At 40.6% G+C, this 22,297-nt stretch overlaps 1 protein-coding gene and 1 non-coding gene across 2 annotated transcripts in view; one reads left to right on the top strand and one right to left on the bottom strand.

Moving 5' to 3' along the window:
• Pi4ka (phosphatidylinositol 4-kinase alpha) overlaps positions 1-22,297 on the top strand; it is a 119,265-nt gene that overhangs the window by 8,692 nt on the left and 88,276 nt on the right. Inside the window, exons 2-8 of the mRNA XM_031363273.1 lie at positions 1,163-1,279; positions 3,837-3,930; positions 8,345-8,433; positions 13,169-13,241; positions 14,473-14,732; positions 18,692-18,758; positions 22,003-22,151. Of these exons, the coding sequence (XP_031219133.1) occupies positions 1,163-1,279; positions 3,837-3,930; positions 8,345-8,433; positions 13,169-13,241; positions 14,473-14,732; positions 18,692-18,758; positions 22,003-22,151 (849 nt within the window). The remainder of the gene's footprint in view (positions 1-1,162; positions 1,280-3,836; positions 3,931-8,344; positions 8,434-13,168; positions 13,242-14,472; positions 14,733-18,691; positions 18,759-22,002; positions 22,152-22,297) is intronic.
• Positions 11,575-11,681, bottom strand: LOC116086780. The gene has a single exon (XR_004117121.1). It is a non-coding gene; the product is annotated as a U6 spliceosomal RNA (small nuclear RNA).

The raw sequence follows: 22,297 nt of genomic DNA, 5'->3' as shown, positions 1-22,297 counted from the left end.
TTCTTCTAGTAGTTTACTTTGTTGCCAGGCTGGCCTCAGAAGTCCTGCCTTTACTTTCCATGTGCTGAAAGTACTGGTACGTGCTCATCAGTGCCCAGCTACTCCCTTATTTTCAACAGGAAGAATTAAATCTCTTCTATTTTGTATATTATTTAACTGAGATCTCTGGTAATGTATCATTTCTCTAGGATGAGAGCTAAGTCTCTTTTAACCATGTGTATGGATGTGTATATATGAATGCCAGAGCCCACACAGGTCAGAGATGTGGGTCCCCCGAGACCTAGGGTTAAGGCAGTTGTGGATCACCTAATATGGGTGCTGGGGAAAGAATGTAGGTCCTGCAAGACCAATATGTGCTCTTAACTGATGAGCCATTTTCCCCACCTCTCAGGGCTCTAGTATTTATATATCCTCTGAAAAGTCCCCAGAGTTCCAAATGGTACACAATTGCAGACACTATCTGCAGCTGGCAAAATCACACCTCTGCTAGAACATGAGGCAAATCATAGTCAGCTGCTGCAGTAAGTCTGCAGCAGCCCATATCCCACACCTGAGATCCAAACAAAAAACACATTCCCATGATATTTCTGGGTTTTTCAAAGAAACCAAAACTCCAAAATTGTCACCATACTGTAATGTGTTCTTTTAAGAGAAATGATTTTCTGACTCCATGGACTTCTGCAGGATTTGTTTCTTCTTTCTGTTCTGGGGAGCCATGTGTTTGATTGTTTGTTATTCTAATTGTTTGTGTATGTGTATGTGCCTGAGTGTATGTATGTGCATCATGAGCATGCAGGAACCTGAGGAGGTCAGAAGAGGCATCAAATCACTGGAACTCCATGGAGTTACTGTTAGTTCTGAGCCATCATGTGGGTGCTGGCTGGGAAACCTAACCCAATCCTCTGCAAGAGCAGTAAGTGCTCTTTACCATTGAACTATTTCTCCAACCCTTTGTTTTGTTTTGTTAAAGACTTATTTTTATTATTTTTAAGTGTCTATATGTATGTGTATACGCACAGGTACCTGCAAAACCCAAAGGAGTTAGATTCCCCTGGCATCAGAGTTACAGGCAATTTCAGGTTCTCTTGAAGAGCAGCATGTGCTTTTAAGTGCTGAGCCATCTCTTCAATCTCTTGTGTTTGTCCTAAATCTTATTTTCTAGGTTCAAAAGCTGCTTTGCATGTGCCCAGTAGATTTTCATGGAATCTTCCAACTAGATGAAAGACGGAGAGATGCAGTGATTGCATTGGGCATTTTTCTCATTGAGTCTGATCTTCAGGTAAGCATTTACTAAGCTTATAATTTCTATAATGTAGAAGGGGAAGTAATGAGAATCCACATTTATATTGCATATATTTTCCTAGTACTTACAGTACTAGAAGTGTGTGTCCTAACCTAACCAAAGTGCTGAGGGGATGTGCGAGATGGGGTAAACGGAGCAGCGGCATTGATCTGAGGAAACTAAATTGTTTAGAGGAAGGATCTCTTACATAGCCTGGTGGTCCTGGTATTAACTGTGTATCCAAGGCTGCCTTAAACTCACAGGGATCTGCCTGCCTCTGCCTCCCAGGTACTGAGGTTAAAGGTGCATGTCACCATGCCCAGCCAACTTATTGATTCTTTAAAATAAATAATAAAGTTTTTTAACTATCTTAAAATTTAGGGATAATACTAAGATAAAATTATTTTGAGACCTAGTTGCATATTTTACAAATGCAATTTTTAATTTAAAATGCATTTGCTTTTTATAGCAGTTAAAATGCTGATAGCTCATCAGTCATATAAGACCATCTTTATCAAAACTAAATAGAAATAAAATTTGAGTATAGTTAATAATATTTTGATAGGGATTAAACTCTAGCCTTGTTACCACAATGGAAAATAATATACTGTCGTTTCTCTCTTTTTTTTTTTCACAATTGCAACACTAATTGAAACAAATTCTTTTTTTTTTTAATTTTTAAAAAATTATTTATTTTATGTATATGAGTATACTATATCTGTCTTCAGACACACTAGAAGAGGGCATCAGATCTTGTTACAGACAGTTGTGAGTCACCATGTGGTTGCTGAGAATTGAACTCAGGACCTCTGGAAGAGCAGTCAGTGCTATTAAACACTGAGCCATCTCTCCAGCACCTTGAAGCAAATTCTTGACCATTGGATGTTGTTTATCATTTGTAGATACTAATTTTGAATTCTAAGTTTAATTGTTCTATTAGGAGAAGAATGTTATATATTTGAATATTCATCTAAAACGATTAGCCTGAACTTCCTAGAAATACTTAAGTAAGCATTTTTATTAGTATTTATTTTGTTTTATGTAACAGTCTTGTATATCCCTGGCTTAGTTTGTTAGTAAGACTTGCCCAGAACTAGCTGTGTACACCAGGCTGAACGCAGGAAGGTTCTCCTGCTGTTGTTTCTCCACTGCTGTGATTTCAGGCATGTCCGCACACTGTTTTATATTTTGACCAAATATGTGACTTTTTCCGCGGCGTTTGTCCCTGCACTCTGGGCCTTGCATATGTTAGGTGGGCCTGTACCACTCAGTTGTATCCTCAACCATTCTAGTTTTGAGTTCCTTATAAATATCTTTGATATATGCATCGCTTGACAGAGTTACTTGTATATCCCAAACATGTACTTGACTTTTTAAAGATGACAAAGAAGAAAAAAGTATAAACCATGTTTCTTACAATTTGGGGTCTGGGGTCAGACCTGTACTACCTATTCCACCTTTGCACTCATGGATACAGATGGACCTCAGGATGCTTTATTAGACCCCTAGAAGGCAAAGAACCATGTCTCTTATCTTGGTTCACTTTAGTTTGTGTTGCTTGACTCTATCCAGGATGCACTGGCCACCTTCATGTCCCTTCTGAGTTATCATAGCAACAGTTGTGCCCCAAGCGGTGGAGATGGTTTACTCCCTGAGTACTACTAAAGCCACTGCATCATGTAAGGAAGAGCGGTGCCTCCTCTGCAGTGCAGTGCAGCCCTTTGGAGTTGTGTGCCTATGATCCTAGACAGATGTTCTAGCCACTACCTTTTATTATTTTCAGATTTTTTCCTTTTTGCTTATAAATCTGCATTTAGAACAAGTTTAGAATAATCAGTGTCTCTAGTTTATTGGGCATCAGATGGAGATGTTTGAAAGCTGGGTGCCAAGCTAGGGTGGTAGTTCACACCTGTAATCCTAGCACTTGGGAGGCAGAGTAAATTTCATTCTCTTAGTTGAAGCTCAGCCTGGTCTATCTATATAGCATTCCAGGCTATCCAGGGCTACATAGTGACACCCTGTCTCAAAAAATATAAATGAATGAATGAATGAATGATTTAGGAGGAAAGCCGTTTCTTTCATTGGGTGTTATTAGCCATTAAAGTCTGATGCTCAGCTTTCAAGGACTAAGAGGGAACACAAAGCACGCAATTTAACAGCAGTAGAGGAAGAGGATATGGGGTAAGAAGAAAGGAAATGTCAAGTCCAGAGGCTTGTGACTGTGAGTGACCCTTTGGTCCCAAGGATCCACAGGTGTTTTGGGGAGATCTGTACCCCTGCCATTGACAGCAGACTTAAGTACTTCTGAGTACTTTCTAGAGAGGCCCTCACTTGGGCCTCTCCCTCAGAGAAGCTCACTAGGCTGCACATTACACACCACAGGGCGGAGACTGTGTGATATCTTTTGGACTGTGATCCATGTGAATGGCTGGGTGCTTTACATTATTCCTGAAGAATCTGAGATTATTAGATATGGCTCACTTAATCTATGTGAGAAAACTGGCTAGTCACATATTAAATATAATTTTTTGTTTGTTTTGTTTTTTTTTTTTAGCACAAAGATTGTATTGTACCTTATCTTCTTCGACTTCTCAGGGGTCTTCCAAAAGTGTATTGGGTAGAAGAAAGCACAGCTCGGAAAGGCAGAGGTAATTTTGTGTGATATTTATCTTGAATGAAAAAAAAGAGGAAAAGAAGCAGACCAACTTGGAAATTAAACAGCTTTTGACTGGTCTCAGAAGATGTGGAACAACTTAATTGCCAATAGCAGTGTGGCTGACCTTACTCACTGCAGTCTAGAACCCATGGGTAAAGGGAGAAGGATGCACAGCCTACAGCTTTCCATTGACTCTTCTGGAATGAGCAAGTTCTTTTCAGACCTTCAGAGACTTTCATTCTTATGTGTCACTGGCTACAGTTGGGCCATCTGCATCTGTCCATCCCCAAACCAACCATTTTGCCTCAGAGCTAATCGATTCACTTCTAGAGAAAGGTCAATTCTCCATGTTCCAATCTTGGTATTCCAAAAGGGTGAGATGGACTTGGGGACACAACCATAACTATTCACTAGAAATAGTTCTATCATTTTTGTTGCTGTTAACCTTCAGCTAAATTCCTACTTTAAAAGATTATGCCCAGCATGGCTCACACCTTTAATCCCAGCACTTGGGAGGCACAGGCAGGTGGATCTTTGTGAGTTTGAGGTTAGCCTCATCTATAAAGCAAGTTCCAAGACAGCCAGGGCTACATAGAGAAACTCTGTCTTCAAAAACAAAAACAAGAAACAAAACATTATATTAATTGATTTTGTATGCCACAGTGTGCATCTGGAAGTCAGAGGTCTACTTTAAGGAATTGATTCTTTTCCTTCTACCATATAGGTTCCGGGGGTTAAACTCAGGTTGTTAAGTTTGGTGGAAAGTGCTTTACCTACTGAGCCATTTCCCTGGGCTTCAGTTGAGCTTTGGCACATTTTGAAACAGAATGAATTCAAGCTGGGTGTTGTGGCACACTCCTTTAATCCCAGCACTTGGGAGGCAAAGGCAAGTGAATCTCTGAGTTTGAGGACAGTCAGGGCTACACAGAGAAACTCTAGTCTCAAAAGAAAAAAAAACAAAGAAACAAACCAAAAAACAAAAGCAAAAAAGAAAAAAAAAAGAAATGGAATAAATTTATATGCATTTTTAAAACATTTTTATCCATCCATCCATCCATTCATCTATCCATCTGCCTGGCTGCCTACCTACCTACCTATCTATCTGGGTTTTTTTGACACGGGGTTTCTTTGTGTGGTCCTGGCTGTCTTCGAACTAGCTCTATAGACCAGGCTGGCCTCAAACTCAAAGATCTGCCTGCCTCTGCCTCCCATGTGCTGGAATTAAAGGCATATACCAGCACAGTGCATGGGCACATTTTTTTTAAACTGGTATTTTATTTTGGATTTTGGGGGCTAGAGGTGTCAAAGAGAAAGTCACAGCCATGTCCCACATTCTCTCTGCTGCCTTCCTTCACATTTCCTTTTTCCTTGTCCACTCTCCCTCTCCCCTCTTCTTCCCTTCTTTTCTTCCTTCCTTCCTTCCTGCCTATCTTTTAGCTACAACACTGATGTTTGTGTCCTGGTACCCTGAAGCTCCCAATAAGCTTGGAATATCCATAAAACTGAAGTTTCTTTGGAATTTAGTTCTGTGGTGCTTTATATAAAACCTTTGGGTGTATCCTGACGGGTTGATAATGACATTGGTTTTTTTCCACAATAAGGATGCTGCCCTGACTTGTTAATGGTCTCACTCTGCCAAAGACATTTTGCTGTTGTCATAAACATCCCCAGTTGTGCCTGTACACCTCTTGATCTGTAGATTTTTAGCCCTTTAAGTTACCCACCATGCCTAAAACTGAATCCTCAAAATATGAGTGTTTCCACAGTTCAAAGGACCATATTAAATAGAAGATTGTATTTATAACTGTTACCTAGTTTGAGAAGTACAGTCTCAGAATCTATTGATATTCTCTTCCTTTTTCATTTTAATTTTTAGTTATGTTTGATGGGATATGTCTGTGTGGTATGTGCATGAGAGTGCAGTGCCCTCAGAGTCACAAGAGCTTCTAGAGCTGGAAGTATGATGTTATGAGCTTGGTCATTGCTTAGACTTAAACTTGGGTCCTCTGCAAAAGCAGGGTGCAGTCTAAGTTGCTGAGTCATCTTTCTAGGCCTAACAACCATCATATACTTAGGAATAAAAATTAAACTTTTAAAGATCACTTTTATATATACAGATTTATGTTAGAATGAAAAAAATTTTTTTAAAGATTTATTTGTTTATTTCATGTATATGAGCACACCATTGCTTTTTTCAGAGACACCAGAAGAGGGCATCAGATTTCATTATAGATAGTTATGAGCCACCATGTAGTTGCTGGGAATTGAACTCAGGATCTATGAAAGAGCAGTCGGTACTCTTAACCTCTGAGTCATCTCTCCAGCCCTAGAGAGAAAAATTTGATGTTTGAAATATTGTTAGAAATATATAAATTTATAGGATTTGTATGTGAATTGAACTCAGAGCCTCTTGCATGCTAATTATGTGCTTCACTACTGAGTGTGTGTGCATGTGTGGCAGTTTGGGGGGGCGTGGTAATGGGGAAGATATTTTGGGAGGGGTATAGGGAATGGGACGGTGTCTGTGTGTGTCTATGTGTGTCTGTGTATTGATAAGATGGCTCTAACCATCTTGGAACTCAACATGAAGACTTGGCTAGCTGTCTGGCTAGCAAACTTCAGGGATCCTTCTGTTTGATGTCTCTGCCTCAATGGCACTGGAATTATGTGTGCTGCCATGCTGGCTTTTCATGTAGTTTCTAGGGATCAAGCTCAGGTCCTCATGCTTGGTAAAGTCTTACCCGAGTCCCAGAATGCTGCCTTCTTCTTTTATTTTTTTGGTAGTATAACTCATGATGCTAAAATCTAGAGTAGTGGTTTCCAAAGTGTGTAATCTAAATTATAGTAAACCCTAAAATGATTCTGATGCACACAGGTTTCATAGGTACCTGGGTGGCATTTTAAAATTCTAGTAGAATTCTAATAATCTTCCATATACTCCATACTGTCATAAACTGAGAATATATCCATCAAAAAGTAGGTGTTTGTATGTCTTTGACTCAGTTTAAGGCTGATCACATTGCTTATAATAGCACATGATAAGCGTGATTGAAACCGTGGTGGGAGTTCTAACATTTGAAGGTACACCTGACAGAAAGCCTGCACATGCATAGTGTTTGGTGTTCTAACTAAGGTACTTCTTCTAGCCTATTTGCTTCTTAGGATTTCCCTGCTGTTAGGCTTAGTTTGAGAAGGACTTAAATTTTTATGGGCATGCTGAGGGTATTTGATTCTATAGTCAAGTGTGTAGTTCTAGCTTTGGGTCAATCTCTAACACAATATGAATGTGTGCCTGTGTATGCTTCATTCTGCTAAAGGTTATATGATTATGTATTTGGTGGTTAATATTCATGAGCCTTTGCTTTACACTCTATTTAGATTTATCTCTTGGGTTGCAGATATAGCTCATTTGTTAGAATGCTTGCCTCCAGCATTCTTGAGGCCCTGGATTTTATCTCCAGCACCACATGAACTAGGCATTGAACTAATAATCCATCACCAAATAATCTATTACTAATAATCCCATTATCAAATTTGTAATCCCAGCAGCACTTAGGAGGTAGGGGCAGGAAGACCATAAATTCAAGGTTGGGTTAGGGAGGTGGCCATACAAGCCAGATGCCCAGAGTTCAGACCATAGAACCAATGTAAAAGCTGGATTTGGTCAGTCAGGCCACAGAAATCTCAGCATTCCTACAGCAAGGTAGAAGGTGGGGACAGGAAAATCCTGTGGAAGCTTACAGGCCAGGTCAGCTGGAAAATGCAGCTCAACACAAAAGAAAGAGACCTTAAACAAGGTGGAAGGTAAAGAACCACACCTGAGAGTATCTGCTAATCTCCAAAGGAATGCTCTGGTACATTCATCCTTGCACACATTCCACAGAACTCAAGAGTTCAAGGTCATATTCAGTTAATATGAGTTTAGTCCCTGGGGCTCACATGAAGGAAGGAAAGACCTGACTCTACTGATCAAAGAGAAGTTGTCCTGTGACTTCTACACACATGCCGTGTCATTCATTTATGTGTTATATGGTGCGTGCACTTGCACACAGGAAGTATAATTTAAAAAACTGAAAATTAATGCAAGAGTCTATGATAAATAGGACTGAATATCAGCAAACTAAGCCCTTGCCTTCTTTTAGCTTTTTTTTTTTTTTTTTTTTTTTTGCTGTGTGTTCCTTTTATGAGGGTGGGTTAGGGAGGGGTTCAGCCAGCCCTCAAATTCCCTATGTGGTGAGAATAATTCTGAACTCCCGATTTGCCTGTCTGTGCTGCCTAAGTGTTGGGATTGTGTGCTTGAGCTACCACATGTGCTTTCTTAGCTCGTGTAAGGCTGTGTGAGAAAAGGAGCATGCAGAATCAGGCAGCCAGTGTGTCTCATCTCATCCATACCTCGTGTCTTCCAGGTAACCTCCCAGTTGCAGAGAGCTTCAGCTTCTGCCTGGTGACCTTGCTGTCTGATGTGGCCTGCAGGGACCCCTCACTTAGGGATGAGGTAAGCATCTGGTACTTGTATATAGATGTTAATTGGGAGATTCCCAGAATGATGAAAAGGGCTGTGAAATGTGATTGAATTGTGTTGATTTTATATAGTGTATGTATGCATGTTGTTACCCAGACATGTATACACATGCAGAAGCCAGAAGAGGACATTGGGTGTTTTTCTCTTGAACTTTTCACTCTTGTGCATAAAAATCCCGTATGTATATAAGTATGTATGTATGTATGTTTATGTATGTGTTTATATATTCATGTATTTATTAATTCTGGGGACTCAACTCAAGGCCTCTATTCCTCAGCAAGCACTTTACCACTGAGCCAAATCTCCACACTTTTCCACCTTTTTGAAACAGGGTCTCTCACTGAACCTAAAGCTCACTATACACACACACACACACACACACACACACACATACACACACAGACACACACACACACATCCCTTATATACATATATATATTTTTTAATTGTTTTTTCAAGACAGAGTTGAATATATGTATATATATACACACACACACATATCCCATATATATATAGCATATATATATATATATTTTTTTTTTTAATTGGTTTTTCACGACAGGGTTTTTCTGTGTAGTCCTGGCTGTCCTGGAACTCTGTAGACCAGGCTGGCCTTGAACTCAGAAATCCGCCTGCCTCTGCCTCCCAAGTTCTGGGATTAAAGGTGTGCACCACCACTGCCCAGCCTGAAGCTCACTATTTGGGCTAGTCTAGCTAGTCATCAAGTGCCAGTGATTCACCTGGCTGCACCCTAAAGCTGCTGTTACAGGCAGTGCACGCACAGTATCCCCAGCTATTTCATGGGTGCTGACAATTTGAACTCCAATCCTACTGCCTTCACACTACCCTCTCCCCTCTCCCCAGCCCCTTCACTTGATGCTATTAATAGCAGTACTTTTCAACTGTGATACTTTTAGGTATTTTTAGGATCTGAGAGTCTTACCTCATTCAGCATGCCATGTGTAAGACCAGCCTGGTCTACAGAGCTCATTCCAGAACAGCCAAGGCCACACAAAAAAGCACTATCTTAAAAAACAAAAGGGGGTGGGGGGGTGGAGAACAATGACAGATGATTCCCAATGTCAATCTCAGGCCTCCAATGAAAGTGCACACACATGTGCCCAGAGGTACACAGAGAAAGGCAGAGGTGCTCACTTTCTTCCTCTAGGTTCTATTGAAGCTGCTCATAAAAGATAAGTTTTTATTTCTTCTTGTGTGTATGGGTATGATGTGCATTCATGTGTCGGCACTCTTGTCACTGAGGAGGCAGAGAGAAGGCTCCCTGGAGATTACCTGCCAACTATCCTTAGTGAATTGCTGAGTTCTAGGTTTAGTAAAAGACTGTTTCAAGAAATAAGATGGAGAACAATAAAAGAAAATGTTGATCAGGCCTTCACAGACACACACATACCTGCACATACTTGCACACACACTAAAATGACCACCTGTGTCCACACACTTCCCTGACACAAAACAAGACAAAACTCAAAAGGGTTGAAGAAATGTCTGACTAGATCAAGGCACTTTCCAAATAAGCCTGATGACCTGAGTGTGGTTACAGGGGCCATGGTAGAAGGAGGGAACCAACTCCCGAAACTGTGCTGACCTCTGCCTATGTGTCTTGGCACACATGTGCCTATACTCACACTCACCATTATATGCACACATAAAAATACTCATGCACATACACACTAGTGAATAAAAAATAAATATCTTAAAGAGTAAAATGGTTTTAGAGAAAGCTTAGTCAAGACATCAGCCTTGCCTAGTCAATGAGCACCAGATCCAGGGGAGACTGTCTTCAAAAAACAAAATGGGAGCAGGACAGTGGTGACCCATACCTTTAATCCCAGCACTTGGGAGGCAGAAACAGGTGGATGTCAGAGTTTGAGGCCAGCTTGGTCTACAGAGTGAGTTCTGGACCAGTGCTACACAAAGAAACCCTGCCTCAAAAACAAAACAAACAAACAAACAAATACAATAGGCTTCTTATCTATTTTATCATAGAAATACCCAAAGGTCCATAGGAGTCATGTCACTTTGCCCATGCTGACCATTACAAGTTAGGCCTTACAGACATTGCTTTGTCTATACTCTGTGGTGATTTGAGTTGGAATGGCCCCATTTGAATGCTTAGTCATCAAGAGTTGCACTATTTAAGAAATGTGGGTTAAGAAATGTGGCCTTGTTGGAAGAACTGTGTCATTAGAAGTGAGATTTAAGGTTTCAAAAAGCCTGGCCTAGTCCTTCTTTCTCTCTGCCTATGGATGTAGCTCTCAACTACTTCTCTAGGACCATGTCTACCATGCCTGCTGCCTTGATATTAATGAACTGAGTCTCTGAAACTGTAAGCCAGCCCCAATTTAATGTTTTCTTTTATAAGAGTTGATGTGGTCATGGGGTCTCTTCCCAGCAATAGTGCAGAGAGTTTGCATGCCTGTTACACTAAGTCTGATCATCTTGTCTTTGGTAATTCAATGCCCTCTCACCATTTTGCATCTTATAAAATGTAAGTGAAGGCATGTCCTCTGGGATTTTCCATTGTGGAGGATTAGGATTTACACAGTGAACCTACTCTAGCATTGCAATTCTCCTGGGCTTTCAATTCCCTTCATCAACTCTAAGCCAAGGGATATCAGGCACTTCCAACTCCTTTTCAGTAGGCTACCTTGACAAACACTTCAGCCAACCATTCAAACAAACTTTTTTTTTTTTTAACTTTTATTGCATTATCAGAAAAGTTACATGATTTCAATTTATCTGAATTTGTTAACATTTAAAAACATATTTTAATTAAATAGAATTGAATCACATTCTTGTTCCCCTTTTGTACCAACGCTCCTCCCATAGAACCCTCCTTCAATACCTACAATATCTTTTGTGTCGTATTCCTTAAAATTTATAAAATATTATAACAATAAAAATAAGCATTATAAAAGTTGTTTGATATAAAACAACAATCGATTTAACAGTCTTATGTAGATGCTCGTCTACAGCAATAGTGAAAATACATTTTTCTCAATATAAATTTTAAATAACTCCAAACATATTAGCTGTATACTTAAAAATAATACATCACTACTAGTATTTTCTTAAATGAACATGAGTATATAAAAAAATATGGAACACTTCACGAATTTGCGTGTCATCCTTGCGCAGGGGCCATGCTAATCTTCTCTGTATCGTTCCAATTTTAGTATAAGTGCTGCCGAAGCGAGCATTCAAACAAACTTTTGACTATGTTTTTTTAAAGCTGTGAAACTTCCATATTAAACCTAGACTCTCCACTCAGAGAGCCCATATTAATAAACTCAGTCTGATCCAGTTTTATGTTCCTTCCCCCATTACCCCACACTCTTGAAAATCCATTGTCATACATATACCTTATTAGAGAAGGGAGAGAGAGAATACAGCATGGCAAGAGAGAGTTAGAGAGTTAGAGAGTAGTGTGTTCATCCAGGGCTGTCTGTGAGAGAATGGACAAAGCATCATGAGAACAGCAGGGTCTCAGAGGATGAGTACCTAGGGCAGGTGGTGTGCTATGTGGTGGGGAAGGGGGAGGGGCCCTTGAGCTGTAGGGAACTTAGGCTAGAAGAGGAGGTGAAAAGGATGCTAGCATGGACTTTGAAATGAACAACAGATACTTGTGATGTTGAGAGAGCCTGGATGCCAGCATGGGCTTTGATTTGCTGGTAGGCACCACAGGTAACCATAGTTCCCTCTGCCACAGGTAAAGGAAATGACTCCTTTTGGCAGATGGAAACCAGTTTCATAAGTTTCTTTAGAAGGCTGACTTTTATATAACCTCCAGGAACCCTCCTATAGTTTAGTTATGCTCATTTCTGGATATTTGGACTGCCTGATAGACTATCTGAGACTTAACATTTCCTAGACTTCTGCTTGAATGAATCAGCAAATGCATTGAGCATTGTATAGCCCACACACCTTCTCATCAACCACACTTTCTCTCTCCCTTGTAGGAGCCTGTTAAGCCTTTAGTCTGGTTATAGATCTAGAGGTGGGCCCTGAGGGACATCAGCATTGTCTTGTCTGGTATCTCCTTCACTACTGGTAGCAGATAATGAAGGATTATTTTCCTCAGTTAAAGTCAGAAAAGGCAGCAGTTTAGGGGGTGAAGTGGGAGAATATCTTCTGCTGAGGGAGGAGAGACTATCCCTCACGTGAGATAAACCCTTAAATCCAAGGGTTCAGAGTTCTCATCAAGAATCTGAAGTGTTTATAAAAATAAATAATGGCCCATACAAAGAAGTCTAGACTCTGATAAATGTGGGGTTATTCTGCATGTGTTCCTGTATTCCTAGAATATTCATATGTGTGTTCTGAGCCCCACACTTCTAAGTCAGATGTAGAAAATTACTCTGTTGTACAGTAGTAAGTAGAAGACATAGTATCATGAAGATTATGATCCTACAGAGTAAAACTAAAAAGAACTAAGCCCTTTAGTCAGAACCCATCACCTGTTAGAGAAAATGAAGGAAAAATGGCCAAACCACCAGATACAAGCCCCAGGGAGGCAGCATGGTCAGAATCAGAAGTTTTTTGTCCCTGATGTTAGCAATAGAACAGCTGTTGTGGGGGCATGGACAGGCTCAGTCAAGATAATGCCTAAAGCTCCTTCAAATTTTGACTGAACTTTGTAGTATCCAGTTTTGGTAACAGGTTTGTTTTGTGTCCTTGATTGTTGCAGATTTTAGAGGCACTTTTGCAGGTTTTACATGTCCTTTTGGGAATGTGCCAGGCCTTGGAGATTCAAGAAAAAGGTATGATTATAAATCTTCAAGGCTATTTTATTTTCAATTTTTAAAATTTTATTTTATTTATTATTATTTGTGTCTCTGTGTGTGTGTGTTGCGTGTGCATACACACATATACCTATGGGTGTAAGAATGGCTAACTTTTGGGAGTCAGTTCATTCCTTCTACCATGGGATCCAGGAATCCGACTCAGTTCATCGGATTGAGTCATCTGGTTGGCCTTCAAGGCTATTTTGTTTGTTTGTTTGTTTCTCCTTTTTCTTTTCTTTATCTATTGTTTTTTGTTTCTTTATTTTGTTTTTTCCTTCTTTCTGTATATCTGATTGGTAGAAACTTTTCTGTTGGGTTATGTTTGTTGTGTGCTGGTATACTGAGAGGCCACATGGGGTTATGAGCACAGTTCTGCTTACAAATGCCAAGTATCTTTGACCAGTGAGCCTCAGTTTTGTCAGGTATAATATGAGGGTAGTTTAGCTGACTTTTATAGATCACTTTCCTATAGTTTAAATAGGGCAATGAATGTAATCTGTGGTGATCACAGAACCCAAACAGAACCCAACTATATTATTATTTGGGATGCTCCATGAATATATCAAGACCTTTCAAGGAAAGCATATGTGATAGAGACACAATCTGGCATTATGGGTTGTGGTGGTTTAAATATACTTGGCCTGGGGAGGGCCACTATTAGGAAGTGTGGCCTTGTTAGAGTAGCTGTGGCCTTGTTACAGTAGGTGTGTCACTGTAGGGGTAGTCATCCTACCTGCCTGGAAGCAGGTCTTCTCTTTGCCTTTGGTACAAGATGTAGAATCCTCAGCTCCTCCTATACCATGCCTGCCTGGATGCTTTCATGCTCCTGCCTTGATGATAATGGACTGAACCTCTGAACCTCTAAGCCAGTCCCAATTAAATGTTCTTTATAAGAGTTGCCTTGGTCCTGGTATCTGTTCACATCAGTAAAACCCTAAGACACTAGTAATACCATATTTATCAAGGGTTAACTAATAACATTTTTAATATGGCATTACCAGTGTCTTATGGTTTTACAGCTGTGATACCTGTAATGCCATATTAAAAATGTCATTAATTATCTTTTGAGTTAATTCTATAACTGTGGCATCTCCTCAGCCTTCACAGTCATCACAAATGGGTTGTAAAATGTTAGCCAGTGGTACAGGTTGTTACAGCGTAGCTGTCATCAGTAACTCCCACTTTATATCTCTTCTTGGTCATCTAGAATACATTTGCAAGTATGCAATCCCATGCCTGATAGGAATCTCAAGATCTTTTGGCCGTTGCAGCAATTCAGAAGAATCTCTTCTCTCAAAGCTTTTCCCCAAAGTCTCTCCTCATTCCCTGAGAATCCCAGAAGAGCTAGAAGGTGTCCGAAGGCGGTCCTTTAATGACTTCCGCTCCATCTTGCCCAGCAACCTGCTGACTGTCTGTCAGGAGGGCACACTGAAGAGGAAAACCAGCAGTGTGTCCAGCATCTCTCAGGTGAGGTGGATTCCCAGGGGTGGACTCAGGGAAGAGAACTTCAGTAAGCATCCATGCAAAGAAAATTACAAGTGTGTATCGTTTGGGGTTCTCATTAGGATTTTCTTGTTATAATAAAAGGATTTGTCCCTTTTTTTCTGTATTTGAGAAAGGGTCTCATTCTGTAGTCACAGTGACTAGAACTCACTGTGTGACCTAGATGGCCTAGACCTTGTGGTCCCCTTTCCTCACTGTCTCAGTGCTAGGATTACAGATGTAAGCTTAAGACTGATCCCATTTAAGCCTTTTTTGTTTGCTTATTTTAAAAATTGGGATAGAGACTCACTCTACAGTCTAGGATAGCCTCAACTGGCACAGATCCTCCTGCCTCACCCTCTTCGGTGCACCAGCATACCTGGCTTTTTAAAATTATTTATTTATCATAGTACCAGAGATCAAGTCCCTAGGGTTGTGTAAAACACATGTGTGAAACAAGTTGATTTTTTTTTTAAAGAGTAGCTTTTTTTAAAAAAAAAAAGTATTTATTATATGTAAGTACACTGTTATTGTCTTCATACACCCCAGAAGAGGGCATCAGATCTCATTATGGATGGTTGTGAGTCACCATGTGGTTGCTGGGATTTGAACTCAGGACCTTCGGAAGAGCAGTCAGTGCTCTTAACTGCTGAGCCATCTCTTCAGCCCAACAAGTTGATTTTTTAGAGGATCTTTGTGCATACATGCTAGCCTCAAATGCACATTCTGCTTCTGCCTTCTAAGTTCTGAGAACTTGAGAGAATACTGCCATGTCAGGCTTCTTTTTAAGATGTGTTAGATTTCATAGTTGTAGAATAAACGTTGCCAAACTTTGTTCCTGGTGGTTTGTTTTTAATTTTCTTGGTGGGGGTTGTTTGTTTGTTTGTTCATTTTTGAGACATGTAGCCCAGGCTAGCCTCAGAGTTGCAGTAACAATGAACTTGAACATGATCCTCCTGCTTCTATCACTCTAGTGCTAGGATTATACATGTGCCACTTTATGCAGCACTAGGGTTATGAATCAGTTTGGGCTCTCCAGAGGAACAGAACTGACAGAATGGCTCTATGTGCATATGTAGAAAGGGGATTTATTAGGGTGGCTTTCAAGCTGTGGTCCAGCTAGTGGCTGTTTACAAACAGAAGGTCCAAGAATCTAGTAGTTTTTCAGTGCATGAGACCAGATGTTGCAGTTTGGCTTTCGTGTATCTGTGGCTTCAGAATCCTGAAGAAGTAGGCTCTAATGCCAGTGAAGGAATGGATGCACCAGCAAGCGTGAAAGAAAGCAAGTGATGCAAAGAGCAAGTTTCTTCTCCCATGTCCTTTGTATAGCTGCTACTAGAAGGTGTAGCCCAGATTAAAGGTGGATCCTTCCCACCTCAAAAGACCTATATTAAAGATGGGTCTTCCCCCATATGAAGCTCAAGAATAAGGAAGACCACAGTGTGGATACTTCAGTCCTTCTTAGAAGGGGGATCAAAATACCCATTGTAGGATATACAGAGACAAAGTTTAAGGCAGAAACTGAAGGAAAGGCCATCCAGTGATTGTCCCACCTAGGGATCCATCCCATATACAGTTAGCCAATCCAGACACTATTATGGATGCCAACAAGTACTTCCTGACAGGAGTCGGATATAGCTGTCTCCTGAGAGGCTCTGCCAGTGCCTGACTAATATAAAAGTAGATGCTCACAGCCATCCATTGGACTGATCACAAAGTCCCCAATGGAGGAGCTAGAGAAAGAATCCAAGGAGCTGAACAGGTCTGTAGCCCCTAGGAGGAACAGCAATATGAACCAACCAGTACCCCCAGAGCTCCCAGGGACTAAACCACCAACTAAAGAGTACACATGGAGGGACCCATGGCTCCAGCTACATATGTAGCAGAGGATGGCCTTGTGGGACATCAGTGAGAGGAGAGGCCCTTGGTCTCGTTAAGGCTCGATGCTCCAGTGTAGGGGAATGCCAGGACAGGGAAGTGGGAGAGGGTAGGTTGGTGAGCAGGGGGAGGGGGATAGATTAGTGGAGTTTTTGGAGGGGATAAAATTTGCAATGTAAATAAAGAAAATATCTGATAAAAAATTAAATTAAAAAAAAAGATGGATCCTCCTATTTCAAATGATTTAATTAGGAGGGAAAAATCCCTCATGGGTGTACCCAGCATCTTGGATTGTAGTTGATTCCAGATAGTCCAGTTGACAACCTATACCAGCTACCAGAGGACTGACCCCAGGGTTTTCTATATAGGAAACTGGCACTTTACCAACTGGGCTGCATCACCATCCCCCAGACTTCATTCTGAGATAGTTGGTGCCAGTAAGCATGCGATTCAGAGGCTCCCAGCACCCACACTACAGCTCACAATCATCTTTAACTCCAATTTCAGTGGTTTCAACCTCTTCTGGCCTCCTAAGACACTAGTCACATGTGTAGTATTCTGACAGACATACATGCAGAAAAAATAGCCATAAAATATAAAGAAATTGAATGAAAATAAAATTTTTAATGAAAAAATAGCATGTAATTGGGAGCTGGGATGATGGCTGATCTGTAAGTTCTTGTTTTGCATGAGAACATGAGTTCAGTCCCCAGAACTCAAAAAAATACTGAGTGTTTGTAGTGTACACTTGTAATCCTAGCACAGGGGAATCCTGTGCTGGCTGGCTAACCAGTCTAGCTTAATTGATAAGCTTCAGGTCAGTGAAAGACCTTGTCTCAAAGGAAATGGATAGCCTTGCAGCAGATAATACCTGAGGTTGTCCTGTAATCTCTATATATACCCATACACACAAATGCACTTGTATGAAGTATCCACATGCATATATCCACATATATGTCACATACATATATAGCAAAATATATAATCAGGGCTCAAAGGTTAAGTGTGTTTACATTTCTTGCATATGACCTGGGTTCAATTGCTAGTACCTATGTCAGGTGACTCACTCTAATCCTAGGGAATCCAATTGTCTCGTATGGCTTCCAAGAGCTCCTCTCTACACATAGTGCAACTAAACTCAGGCAGGTACACACCTACACATAGAAATAATGAGTAAATTTTTTAAAAAATTGTTTCTTTGGAAAATAAAATAAAGATGTGTATAACTGAACTGGGCTTGGTAATATATGCCTGCATTCCCAATACTCATCAAGCTGCAACAGGAGAACCAGGTTTGAGGCTAGATGGCAAGATGCTGTTTCATTTTTAAAGAAAGTATATATCAGGGCTGGGCTGGAGTGATGGCTCAGCAGGTAAGAACACTAGCTACCCTTCCAGAGGACCCATGTTCAATTTGCAGCACCACATGGCAACTCACAGCTATCTATCATTCCAGTTTCAGGGGATTTGACACACTCACACAGGTATTTGTTCAAGCAAAGCACCAGCACACACGAAACATACATAAGTAAATGAAGAAAGAAAATGACATATCACTTAGAGGAGTGATGTGTAGCTTCATATATATAAGACTCTAGGGTTCTGTAGCTAGCTAGCACCAATCTCCTCAAAAACCTCACATGCACACATGCGTGCATGTATACATGTGTGCATGACTCATGGAAAAAGGATAATACAAAGTATTAAAAAATTCAGCTCTAGCTGGATGTGGGGCTGCACACCTGTAGTCCCAACACTCAGGAAACAGAGGACAGCCTGGCTTGTGTAGCAGATTCCGCTGGCCATTGCTAGGTAGTAAGGCTTTGTCCCTCCAAAAAGGTGGGAGGAAGATTCAGCTTAGCAAACAAGTACAAAACAGTTAGACTGGTGATAGAATATATAGCAAAAAGGGGGGGAAATGCTGTAACAGCAGTAGACTTCAGCAAGGAAAGAAGGCTTGACACCGGACTTCAAGTATGCACATTAGTTTGGCAGAGAGACCTGTACTGAAATGAGTGATTCAGTTCCCAGTAGCCTTTTTTGATCCATACCTTGTGATTTTTCAGGTTAGCCCAGAACGTGGCATACCCCCTCCTAGCTCCCCTGGAGGATCTGCTTTTCACTATTTTGAAGGTAAGTTTCACCTCCATACCAGTACTGATCTGTTATCAGATAATAGGTTCACAGTGATTTCTTATGATGTTGAGGATGCTGGGACTGACCCCCTGTTATCATGCATTTAGGGTGGTAAGCTTTTACTCCAGTTTCCATTTAATTTCTCCCCACTCACCCCTTTGTGTGTGTGTGTGTGTGTGTATACACCATAGCACACATATAGAGAGGAAAGGTCAGATTTGGGGAGTTGGTTCTCTTTGTGGATCATGGAATCCAGGGATCACACTTCATTGTCAGGCTTGGATCTTTACCCACTGAGCCATCTTGCCAAAAGTGATGTAAACTTCACTGATTAGAGTACTTGTTGCTTTTACAGAGGAACTGGGTTCAATTTCCAGAACCCACGTTGTAGTTCACAGCCATTTGTAATCTCTGTTTCAGGGGATCCAGGAGGCACACATGTGGTGTACATATGTGCATGCCTGCAAAACATCCATACACATGAAACAAGCATCTATACACATAAAAAAATTAAAGAAAGGGAAGGGAGGGAGGAAAAGAAAGCATTTGAGGGCTCATTTACAGTTTCAGAGTTGAGTTCATGACCATCCAGAAGATGGCAATAGGCAGGCAGGCATTATAGTAGAACAGTAGCTGAAAGCTTACATCCTGATCTGAAAAGGTAGAAGAAAGCAGAGACACAGAGAGACAGAGAGTCTGGGCCTACTGTGGCCTTTTGAAACCTCAAAGCCAGCTCACAGTGATGCATGCTTCCTAATCGTTCCCAAACAGTTCTACCAACTGGGAACCAAGCAATCAAATCTATGAGTCTGTGGGGCCATTCTCATTCAAGCCAGCATAGGCCCCAAGCTGGAGCAGGACTGAAAACCCAAAGAAGGACTTATTCAGTGTTATCTTGATAAGTAAAATAAGTTTGTTATAGGATACTTCTGAACAGTGGCAATTAAAGACAGCTGCATTTTCCTGTCCCCCTCAGTTCCTATATTTAAATATCTGTAACTCCACAGCCAAACTGATGCCAGCCTGAGTTCAGAACATTACCTAGTGTTGAAATAATAGAGATGATTCAAAATATGACACGAATTAGAGTCAGATCCAAGGAAAGTTAAGTTTTTAGGTTACCCCATCCCTACCATATCAGTGATTCTGCTGGTCCTTGCAAATGCTGTTATTATGGGATGCTTTGGTTTGCTGTTGTCTGGCACGTAAAACAACTATATAGTTCCTAAGGCTAGGATCTAGGATTAATTCGCTATGTTTATTAATACACTGGTAGTAGGTGCTCACTTAATTTGAAATTTTTCTCTCTTTTATTTTTCTTTGTTGACTTTTTAAAATTTTCTTTATTTAATTATTTTAGGGTTTCATTCTGTAACTCAGGATGGCATAGACAGGCCTCCCTCCTACCTTTGCCTTCCAGGTGTTGGAAATATACATATATACATACATACGTGTGTGTGTGTGTGTGTGTGTGCTTGTTTGTGTGTGTGTGTGTGTGTGTGTGTGTGTGTGTGTGTGAGAGAGAGAGAGAGAGAGAGTGTATATATATATAATATATAATTTTATTATTTTTTTTGATAAGGTCTTGCTATGTTGCTGAGGCTGGCCTGGAGATTACTATGTGGTACAGGCTAGCTCAAACTCTGAATCCCTCTGCCTTAGCCTCCCCAGTTTTGGAATTTAAATGTGTGTTCTACCACTCAACTTGTGGCTTCCATCTTAAGCATTTTGTAAGTGACAGTTGAGTGGTATTAAGTATGTTCTTAATATTGTGCACCTTCACCACCATCTGCATCCAGGACTTTTTATCTTATAAAACTGAAAGGCTCCATTTCTTCCTACCTAGTTCTTGGCAACCCATTTTTCTATCCTTGATATAGAGCCGGGCAATGGTGGCACATGCCTTTAATCCCAGCACTTGGGAGACAGAGGCAGGTGGATCTCTGAGTTTGAGGCTAGCCTAGTCTACAGAGTGAGTTCCAGGACAGCCAGGGCTACTCAGAGAAACCCTGTCTCCAAAACAAAACAAAACAAACAAATAAACAAAAAAGAGCTGTAGAAATGAGCTTATGCAGGACTTACCTTTTTGTGGATGGCTTGCATGATTATTCCAATTTTACAACTTATAATTACATCTTTATTCTAATTTTGGTAGAAAAACATCTTTGGGAACCCTGTAGACCTTAAACTTTCTTCTTTTTTTTTTTTTTTTTAAGATTTATTTATTTATTTTATGTATATGAGTACACTGTAGCTGTATTGATGGTTGTGAGCCATCATGTGATTGCTAGGAATTTGAATTTAGGACCTCTGCTCACTCTGGCTTAAAGATTTATTTATTATTATATTTAAGTACACTGTAGCTGTCTTCAGATGCACCAGAAAAGGGCATCAGATCTCATAATGGATGGTTGTGAGCCACCATGTGGTTGCTGGGATTTGAACTCATGACCTTTGGGAGAACAGTCAGTGCTCTTAACCTCTGAGCTATTTCTCCAAGCCAACCTTAAACTTTCTTATCCCTCAGCTTTGAAAAGGTGTAATTCTACTCTCTTTTATCCCATCCCAGATTAAGTTTTATTGTCTGAGTTTAAAAAAAAATAGTATCATATCTGAGCTTTTGATTTGAAGCACCTTGCCCCTCCAGGATTGGTGGTCTGGCCTTTTATTTCTCAATTTCAAAACAGGGCAAGAAGATAGAAGGATGGTTCAGTGGATAAGAGCACTTGCTGTTCTGTCAGAGGTCATGAATTCAGTTCTCATCCTACTGGTGATGACTTACAGCCACCTGTAACTAGCTCTAAGAGATCAGATGCTCTCTTCTGACCTCCTTAGGCACCTGTGCCTATGTGCAATGCATGGGACATGTACATGCAGATCTTTAAAAATATAAGTACAAGGAAAGATCTTCACATTCCACTTCATCCTGATGTGACCAAGAAGCCTCCAGTGCCTTGCTTTTACCACTGTGAAGGACTACACCCTCAAAATAGGAGCTGCCATAGGCCCTTCCTCCCTCACAACCAAGGAGTGCTATGGAAGCATTCCTGTAATCACGCTCCTGTAATCTCCCAATGCTTAAATGGCTGAAGCAAGAGAATTGCTGTGAGTTCAGAGAATCCTGGGGTAAAAAGGAATATTAGTATCAACAAAAACAAAATATATACACCTATGGTGGTTCTCGGGAATTACTTGGGTCAGCCATGTCTTCCTATGTTTTATTTTGTTTTTCTCCTGACAGCATCTTGCCTGCCTGATGGGACTGCCTTGGAACCTGAATACTACTTCTCTACCATCAGCTCCAGTTTTTCTATCTCTCCCCTGTTCAATGGTATTACCTATAAGGAGTTCTATATTCCACTGGAAATGCTTCGGGAACTCTTAAACTTGGTGAGCAATCTCTGATGGGTAAATAGATCAAAGGAAAACCAGTCATTGGAAGACTTTTTGCTTCTGTTGCTTGTTTGTTTTTTTTGTGAGCTGTGTAGCCCTGGCTCTCCTTGAATTTCCCATACTCCTATGTATACCTCCTAAGG

This window comes from Mastomys coucha, unplaced genomic scaffold, assembly GCF_008632895.1.
Source record: "Mastomys coucha isolate ucsf_1 unplaced genomic scaffold, UCSF_Mcou_1 pScaffold12, whole genome shotgun sequence".
Lineage (NCBI taxonomy): Eukaryota > Metazoa > Chordata > Mammalia > Rodentia > Muridae > Mastomys > Mastomys coucha.
The sequence above is the reverse complement of the archived record's forward strand: the minus strand, read 5'-3'. Positions and strand labels throughout refer to the sequence as shown.